The sequence below is a fragment of the Setaria viridis genome, chromosome 7 (assembly GCF_005286985.2).
Source record: "Setaria viridis chromosome 7, Setaria_viridis_v4.0, whole genome shotgun sequence".
Taxonomy (NCBI): domain Eukaryota; kingdom Viridiplantae; phylum Streptophyta; class Magnoliopsida; order Poales; family Poaceae; genus Setaria; species Setaria viridis.
Window position 1 is genome coordinate 13,800,122 of NC_048269.2, and position 9,958 is coordinate 13,810,079.

At 51.1% G+C, this 9,958-nt stretch overlaps 1 protein-coding gene across 1 annotated transcript; it reads right to left on the minus strand.

Annotated features, from left to right (window-relative positions):
- Nucleotides 1–255: 255 nt before the first annotated feature.
- LOC117864618 (stress enhanced protein 1, chloroplastic) lies at nucleotides 256–735 on the minus strand. Its single transcript, XM_034748744.1, has 2 exons — nucleotides 672–735; nucleotides 256–575 (listed from the first exon to the last, which is right to left on the minus strand). The coding sequence occupies exons 1-2, from the start codon at nucleotides 733–735 to the stop codon at nucleotides 256–258; spliced, it is 384 nt and encodes a 127-aa protein (XP_034604635.1).
- Between the last annotated feature and the right edge of the window lie 9,223 nt (nucleotides 736–9,958).

Here is a 9,958-nt window from a genome sequence, read left to right on the forward strand (position 1 = left end):
CCACAACGGCGCCGCTGTCGCCTCCAGGAGGTCCTCCGCCTCCATCTCCAGGAAGCCTGCGTGGCGGCGGGAAAGCGAGGGGGTCTCGCACGAGGAGGCCACGGCATGGTCTGCCCGCCGGCGGCGGCAATGGCCGCTGTGCACGAGGAGGCCACGGCGTGGTAATAGGTAAGATTAACGGGTCCACTTTCTTTCCCCGTCTCCGCGCTCGAATAATGGAAGCGCCAGAGCTCAGGATGCAATCCTGTTCGGGAATCAGTCCTGCGACCCGGATTGGAAGATAATGAAGGCCGTGAAGATCCCGACCACGCCAGCGAGCCCCAGCGCCACCGTCGGCAGTGGGGCGGTCAGGCTAACGTTCTGAAGCACCCCTTTGCCGGTGGTCAGCTCCACGACCACCACCCCCATGAAGCCCAGCATCCCGCCGCGGCTTAGCCACACGTCCAGCCCGCCGCCGCCGCCGCCCTTGGCTCCCTGCTCGCACCTCACGCTAAGGGCCCTCGACCTCGCGTTCCTCCTGCTACCTCGAGCAGTGGGGCGTGCTGATGTCACGGACAGCAGGGGAACGCCATTGCCTGCAAGGAGAAGATGCGAGCAGGGAAGTGCAAGAAAATCATGGCTAGCGATCGAGTCTTTGAAACACCGCCAATAAAAGAGATTTTGATTGCTACCTACTGCGGAGGTGAGACGAAGGCGAGGAGAAGCGGAGGAGAGGAGGGGATGAGCCTTCCCCATGGATGGTGGACCAGAGTAGGGATCCGAAGCACTAGCGCCTTGCGGTTGCTTCCTGATTCTTATCCGCGGGAATGGTGGGCACCCACAGGTCAGCGTGAGCTGTCCACCAGAGGCTCTGTATAATATAGCTACGTGCTTAGCAATTAAACACACGGTCTTTTGACCAGACCATCATTGATGCGTTCGTGATTAGCCGTGCCGTAGATGAGCTGATCTATAAAAGCGAACCGTGCAACGCGAGCAGGGGAAGCAAGAAGCTTGCAAGCTATCGAGACTCGCACAACAATGAAGAGCCTCCCTGTGTTTTTTTTCAAAACAGAAAAAGCGGTGGCCCGTCTTGGACGGAGAGAAAAAGTTGCCAATATATGATCACCTATAATTTCCTATTCCTTAGATTAGTACCACCTCGCCATCCGAAGCAGTGCCGCACCAGCTAAAATATTCATCCTCGCGAGCCATCCTCGTCGAGCTTAGTTGCGCGGGCTTGTAACCCAAGTCGGGGCATTAAGGTGGTGTGGATGTTTGGTGCGGACTCTGAGCTTATGTCTGTGGTGTGCCCTTGCTGGCGCTGCCCATTCCACTATATGCACTTATAGTTTTAAAATGCTTTGCCAGGAACTGATAATGAGAGTTGAGGAAAACAAACCGATTGATCATAAGGAACTGAACCATATTTCGTTCATGGGAAGAAAAGAAAAGAGCTTCAGTTTGCTCATGATTCAGCCACCCAACTCAGATTCACTCAACTCAGATGGACTGGGAAAAGATCATACATTGCCCAAATTTAGTCATGAAGGATAAAAACAAAACGTGTAGAAACTGCCCTAGCAAAGGTGTTAGTGTTAGAAGATTATACACGAGGCATGCACAAAAAGCTTGGCAACATCCAAATACTCTTTTGGCAGCCATACAACATGTGTATTCCAGTGATCAAACACAAGGAAAAGGAACACTTTACATCAACCAACTATAGAGATTAAGAATGAGTTTCACCGTAGCAACGCACGGGTATTATGCTATCAAGAATAAAAAAACCAGTCGCATAATTTGTGTCTTTATATCCGTATATGACATCATCCATACGCTGATACATATCTTCACGTATGTTAATAATCTATATAGTTGTCTAGGCGGTTATGTATTTAGATGGACTAGTGCAAAATAAAGTTGGTATCTATTCGTTTTAGAAACAAAATTAGAAAATAATATAATTAATTCATGGAGCTAGAAAAATAATATCACAAACCATTGAAAGAATTTTTCCATACAATAAAAAGGATATGAATTAGTGATTTTCTAAATACCACTTGAAATTGATTTAGGGTTTCAGAATTTGAGCAAGAGCTCATATTTGGAATTTTGAAATGTACATAAAGATATGGAGGATAAAATAATAATTGGGTATTTGAAATCCAAATTGTATATGAATAATAGGGCTAAAGTCCATGTATTTGCTAATTTTAGGATTTTATAGGCTAAGAGCGAAGGAATGATTTGCACTACTATTTTGATTATTATTATTATTTCTTAAAATTTTCTGCTTATAATTTAGTGCCGTTTTGGAAATAAGTGATGTGGGACATAGATCAAGATATAATGCGAGTTTGGTACATATTTATTGGGCTAGGGTGTGTAATGAATCCCGTTGCAACGCACGGGCAAAATTGCTAGTAGATGAAAAATCAACCTATCTTGCAATAAACCGGTGCACCCTCCCCTTGAACCACCTCACAGGGTTAAAAACCGGCCTCCCTCCCTGTTGAACTAGCATACTCGAGAAACCTTCAACCCTCCCAATGGATAGAGCAAAGGTTAAGCTGTGATTTTTTTATTTTCATGTGTGGATCTATATTAGGAACGGTTAAGCTGTGATTTTTTTATTTTCATGTGTGGATCTATATTAGGAACGAGCAAATAATAACGTGAGAGCAAGTAAGGACCTGTAGCAACGCACGGGCATTTCTGCTAGTAAACCTCATGAGCTATTTTGAAGTTACAATTAAGTTCTCTGACAAAATGATAGTCAATCTCTATATATTCAGTTCATGCATGAAAAACAGGACCATTATAAAGGTACTTTGCTCCAATGTTGTCACACCAAAAACAAGCTGTAGGAGAGTGTCGAATTCATAGCTCATTAAGTAATTTCGAACCCACGTTATCTCAGATATTTCATTTGCCACTGCTTTGAACCTTCAATGCTTGAGCGTGAAACGGTGACATGTTATGTTGCACGCTACAAAATAGGATTGCTGCCAAAGAAAACATCAAAGCCCCTGCTGAATCTCCTATAATCTGGATGTCCTGCCTAATCTGCATCTAATAAAGCACTCACCAAAGTGGATTTGGCCTTACCTATCCATATCTTGCCTATCATGTGTGGAACCTAACGGGTCCCTGTACCAAGGGTACCCGGGGAAGGAATCCAAGGCAGCAAAGACGCAAAAAGGCCAAGAGTCCAATAGTGAAGAAGCATGCTAGAGGCAGCCGAGGAGACACCGCGGCCCATCTCCCGACCTTCCTTGATCGGGGGCTGAGGACTATAACCTGCCAGTCCAGCTAGATCGAGGGCGGAGCCCGCAAGGGGCCCACAGCACCTCACCCACTCCTTGACTTAAGAAGAACTGCATTGTACTGGAGGCATTAAATGCAGGACATGGTCTCCCTAACCGCCCCACATGGAGGATGTGACTTGGCGAGGGGAGCCGACCTTTAGCCAGGGGGTCCAAGGGTGAGGCTACACCCTTCAGACCGCCCAGGACGACCTGCAAAGTGAGGCCACGTGCGGCATATGTGCCCACGTGCCCCGACGTCATCATCACCCTCGTCGCTGGGGCGACCCATCAAGATCAAGACCCTGCCCCCACGGTAGCCACAGTACGGGCCCGCAGGTGAGGTGGGACCCAGCGATAGACATTACGGCATGGAGCAGCCGTGAGCGCATTAAAGAGGTTAGGGAAAGCCGTGATGAGCTGCATGCCCCGTTCAGGCCAGTGACCACGGCCCACCCACTCATTACTGGTACAGATGCCAGCAATGTCTCTTGTCCCGTTCACTACCACGGGGTTGGCGAACAGGACGGAACACGTCGCGGAGCTGGCCAGGCCACGTGTAAGCCGTCCACACCGCACAGGAGCCACCGTACATGGCATGTGAAGCCCATGATCGGCCGAGAGGACAGGACAAGAAAGACCCAACCACACCACAACCCTCGACCTCTGAGGTCGAGGACCCCTGCCATTTCTTAAATTTGTTGCCCAGTCCCTGGCCTAAATAAAGGGAACTGGGCCACTTTTCTCCCTCCCTCGCATTCCACTCATATACCCACACATCGCACGAATACCTTCTTGCAAGAACCCCATTGTAAGCCCAATGCACTTGATCCAAGGAACACGACTCTTACCGAAACTCGACGTACGGATCATCCCGAACCAGTATAACTCCTTGTCTGTTGTGTGTTAGCCATCGAAAGTGAGCAGAGCACGATGTACAATCACTAGTCGATGGTACGAAACATCGACAGTTGGCGCACTAAGTAGGGACAATCGAGCATTCCTCGCTAGCTTTCGATGGCCTCCTTCAGTCTCAGCGCCAGTGGCGGCACCACCCCGGGTGGAATATTCCAAAAATTGTAATATTTGAATGTGTGAAATTTCAAAAAATTTAAAACTTTTTGGATGAATGTTGTGCTCATTTGAAAAGCTATAAATCTGTATCTCACCCTAAATTTCTTTTCCAAAAGCATGTCTGGCTTGATTTGGTTCTTTTCAAATTTTATTTGGAGTCCTTGTTTGTGTGAGGTTTGAATTCTGAATTCAAATCAAAATTCAAACATAATTCAAAACATACAACTAAAACAAACAAAAACCAAAAATTAACCTAAAGCTAACCCCTGACCCGGCCTGCTAACTCACCGACCCGCTCGGCCCAGATCACCCGCACCCCTTGCCTAGCCCGCCAGGCTGCTACCGGCCCACAACCGCACGCGCCGCTCGCCTTGCCTGCGCACGCACGCCCGCCTCCGCTACCGGGCCGCTTCCAGCACTGCAGACCGCACAGCCCAGCAGCGCTAGCCCAACCGTTCGCCTGCACGCCCCTTCGCCCGCACCAAGCCGGCTCTGTTCATCTTCTTCGTCGCGCTTGCCAACATGCGCGTCACATGTGCGCGGTCACGGGTGCGCGCCATGCCACGCTTGCACGCACCACGGCACCGCTGCTGCCATGTCCCACTTCCAGGAGGTTCCGCCCGGAGGAAAAGTCGGCCATGCCCTTGCCCCCCGCACCCTTTGTCCTAGCACGACGCCGACGGATGGACGCCACGCCGCTCCCTTTGTGCACCGCCGGGGATGGATGGCCGTTGCTAGTTTTGCCACTACACAGCCTTGCCGCGCCCTTAAATAGAGACAAGCTCGCCATCCCTCTTCGAGCTCCGCCCGTTGCCGCTTGCCACCGAAAGCAGAGAGGAGGGCCGTGGGGAGAAAGGAAGCAGAAGGAAGGAGGGGAAGGAGAAGGAAGGAGGGGAGAAGAAGAGAAGAAGGGAAGAGAAAGAGGGCGCCGTTCGTGGGAAAGGAGGATCGGAGCAGTTGCCGGAGTCACCACACTGTGCCATCTGAAGCTCTGACGCCACCATCGCTCGCCACCGTCTTCACCAGGGCGCCGCTGTAAGCCGCCTCCTAGTCCCTTTCTTTTGTGCCGTAGAGTAGCCTAGGCCGCCGTCCCATAGTTTAGGCGCTGCCAGTCGTGCGTCGCTGCCGACCTCCGCGAGCCTGGGTCACCGGTGCCCTGCGCCCGCCTTAGCGCCGCGCTCGTGGTCGCCCGTTCACTACCGCGCTCGCTCGCCTGCGCGCGCCCTGCCGCTCTGCAGTTTGGCACTGCGCTCGCCGTCATCCACGCGTGCGCACTCCGCACCTGCTGCCCCGTGCCGCACGCCCGTGCCTTTGTGCCACACCATGCCAGCCCCGCACCCGCACCGTGCCTGCCCACGCCCGTGACACACCGCGCCAGGCGCGCACACACGTGCGCCGTGCCGTGCCGCTGAGTGACCAACCACGTGGCAGCCACGTAGGCACCACATGGCCCACCAGTGGGGCCCACCTATGGGGTCCAGTCGTGGGGCCTGTTGACTCGGAGGGGCCCACCGTTGATCGGGTCAACGTTAACCGTTGACCAAGTCAACGCTGGCGTCAGCGTGACACGTGGACCAACCCATGATGACACGTGTTACCCCTAATAAATGTTTTATGAAATTAATTAAATAATTAAATAAATCGTTTGGTCATTCAAAATTCATAACTAATTCATTTTCACTCAGAAAAATATGAAACCAATTGTATTAAATTCGTAAAATGGAGCCTGTGCTATTTGTAGCTAGTTTGGTGTTATTTGGATATTCTAAATTTGGCTTTCTTGGAGTTTTTGCCTAGATGTAATGTCGTTTAATTTACATTTCATCGTCTCTCATTCTGTCAGACCCGAGCTACGACCAAGAAGACTTTTAAGACCCAACTACACTGAGGAGGACCTGATCGACTACGAACAAGGTGTCATATCATTCTGAATCATATAGATCCTATGCATGCTTAGTTGCTAGCACCTTACTTATATTCCTTGCTCGATGATGATGGATTGCATAGCCAATGTTTTAGCCGTGCCTTGATAGTTGTTTATCATGTTCCTTGTTTACCTACTTTTGTGGACTAGCTCCAGACCCCTAGCTAGTCCATCGCTTATTTATCCATAAACATGCTTTTGAGTTATGGATGGGCATGGATTTGATGATGGGATTTCTTGAACACTCTGGCATGTGTTTTGGATGAGTGTGACCCCTTGATGTGTTCTTGGCGCGAGTGAGCTATGGCTGCCTGGAGAGAGCTTTCTGGAGTATCTCTATACCCCGTACCTGTGGCAGGTACCTTGTTTGTTACTGAGGAGTAGGTGGCGTACTTGTACACAGCAGGTGCTTTGGAACGTACTTGTTGGTAGAGTGCTCGCTGTCAACCTCTTAAGGACTGAGTCAGTTTACCACTAGTCACAGCAGCTACTTTTCATACTTACTGATTGCTTACGTTTGGGCAGGGTTCGGTCTGAGACTAGTAGCGGATAGTGCTCTGCCTGTAGGTGGATTGGAGGATCGTGTAAGGAGTTCGAGGCGTTGGCCTGCTCTGACCAGACTGCACCCCAGCATAGGTAGGTTTAACAACTTCGAGGTCCTCTCTGGTGACAGCGTGCCCTGCAGCTGAGGATGGTTCTAGACTCGAGGAAACAGGAGAGAGCTATCCACTTACTAGGGCTCCAGCTGTTAGGTGGGGTTTGGACGTATAGCTACCGTTCACGCTCCACCCATGCGGGTATAGTTGTACAACCTCTACAGAGTGTATAAATCTATAGCTATAGTCTGTGTCCACTAGTATGGACAGTGCTGTTGACTACCACTACTTCTAACTAGACTTCTCTTGTGCTTCTACCTTCCCTCTTTTTGAGATAGTCCGGCGGTTGCCGTTGAGATGTGAGGGAAGGGAGCTCTCACATCGCCTAGTGTGTTTGGGTGCTGGACCCTTGGGTTAAGGATCTGGTGTTTTGTGCAGACTTCCTTGATTGAGGTGTTGACCTCAGGATAATGTGCTTCGCTTACTTGATTTGCTACTGATGCATAAACTACAACAGCCATACATAGGTTTTTACCCATGCATGTAGTATAATTCCCCCGTTTCCTTGACTTTGTTGCTTTTGGGAGTTGACATGGCCTACCCGCTTCTTGGGTAGATGCTGGCTTTTCATGGTTGGAGCCCGACTATGACTTCGATAAGGACGGTTGGGAGGACTAGGGATCGTGCTGCGCTCAAGTCGCCTCTGAAGATGGAGTTCGTCATAGCTTCGACATCCATTGCATAGATGTTTTACCTTTCTTGAATCAGTGTTGACGGACCTTTACCAGCATGTGCCGCTGAGATGTACTCATACTCATGTTATCTATGATGCTATTGTACTCTATTCTCTCTCTATTTCTGTGTTGTATGGATTTGTACTATCTGAGATAGGGATTCGCACGAGATAGCCTCCCTGGGACTATCATCGTGGTGCGTAGACTTGAATTCTCAAAAATGGGGATTCAAGTTCATTTCACCTGGTGAAACCATTCGCTTTGGGAGCCTCGAGTTCACTTTTAACACTCAGGGCAAGTTGTAACTTGTCCCTAGCTTTCTTCCAACTCAGGATTTCCGCTTTAGAAACCTGGACTTCGTTGCCAACCAGCTAGGTCACCTGCACCTCCTCGAGGAGGGGTTCCCCATCCAGCCTAAGTTGAAGGGGGCGCTTGCAAGTGGCAGCTCCGCCGTGTTGCCCATCGATGCCGATGCCCTAGCGTGTTAGATCGATGTACACCTCGGGGCGAACCCCAAGCCCGAGGCCTCCAAGCGCACCTTCTATGCGCTCGCCAACATCTTCACCTAGCTCTCAGCAGAGGCCCCACTCCCCCTAGAGAGTGAGTTCTGAGACCCTACGGTTCAACTGTCGTATGGTCTTCGGGATGCAGCCTAGCTCTTCTAGCTAGACCTCGAGCGTAGCCTCCACCTCGACCCCATGAACCCCACGTTCGTCGGTGCAGTGGGGTACGTGCCTGCATCCTTCCATGACCTCATGGAGATTCACTCCGTGAGCAGCTCCTCGTTGGAGGTGGAGCTCATCTACTGTGATAACCTGTCAAGGGAGTGCTTCATGGTGGAGCTTGCCGAGCACACCACTCTTGACGGGCAGCGCATGCAGCCAATCCATCACACGTCAAAGGAGAGCATGGCATACCTCCCCAAGAAAGTGGAACGCCTCATCAATGAAGCGGCGGAGCTCAACAGCAAACACGCGTAGCTGGAGCGCGAGTGCGCCGAGCTCAGCAAGCAGCACGAAGAACAGGCAGCCAGAGTAGCCTACGACCATTCCCATCATGTGCATGAGCAGATCATGTGCAAAGAAGACGGAGTCCACCGCTTCGCCCGTGCCAGCCAGAACGTGGCGGCCGCGGCAATGATCCTGCATTCAATCCCTGAGCCACAGGACACTAAGGGCTTGCGCATCCATCACAAGCTTAAGGATCTGCTCGAGACCGTGATGGTCCAGCAGGTGGAGAGCTCCCTCCAATGGAGAGAAGAGGTGAGCAGCAGCCACTGGACGTGGAGCGCAGGTGGCCCCCAGGGTTCCCGCGCACCCGCCGCACCTAGAGGTGGCCAGCAGGAGGCTAGCCAAGCCGCGGGAGGGGAGCTAGCACCACGACGCCCCATGGCCTCGGCAAATAGCTGCTTGGGCAGGTTGCATGATCCAAGCATGGCCGCCGCAAATGTGCAGAGTTTGATAGACATCGTCATCATGACTGCAATGACCACCGCGGCCGCTGAAGATGGCTAGGGCTTGAAGGCATTTGGGAGGAGGATATGCTCCGAGCCCTTCCCCGAGTGCTTCCACACCCTAACCAACATCAGCAAGTATGCTGGGGACACAAATCCCAGCATCGGGCTAGAGGACTACCAGCTCACCTGCTGAGCCGGTGGCACCAATGGTGATGACTTCATCATTCAGTACTTGTCAATCTTTCTCGCAGATTTTGCTCGGGCATGGCTGCAATATCTCTAGCTGGACTGCATCCACAACTGGTCTGACCTCCACCAGATTTTTATCAGCAACTTCCAGGGTATGTACACCCAACCCGGCAACACTTGGGACCTCAAGAGCTACAAGCAGATGTCGGGGGAAATGCTCTAGGAATACATCCATCATTTCTCCCGGCAATGCAATGAGCTACTCGATGTGGTTGACGCCGATGTGATCGGGGTGTTTAACTTGGGGACCACCTGTGAGACCCTTATCCACAAGCTCATGTGCACCAAGCCCCACTCTACCAAGGAGCTGCTGGACATCGCCACCAACCACACCTTCAGAGAGGAGGCAATGGTCGCAACTTCTACGGGAGTCACAAGAGGAAGAACACGACTAGGCAAGTATTAAGTGTGGACCCCATCATACGAATTTTTTTATGAAAAAAGAGTCGCAGCATCAAGGTCTGACCCAAATTGAGACCTACCTTATGTGGTCGGATATAGCGATTATCTTTGACAGGATGGATCACCCTGACCACATCAGGGTGCCTCGGAGGCTTCCTCTAGTGGTGGCTCTGATCATCGCCAATTCCCGCCTGTCCAAGGTCGTTATGGATGGGGGCTCCGGCCGCAATATCATG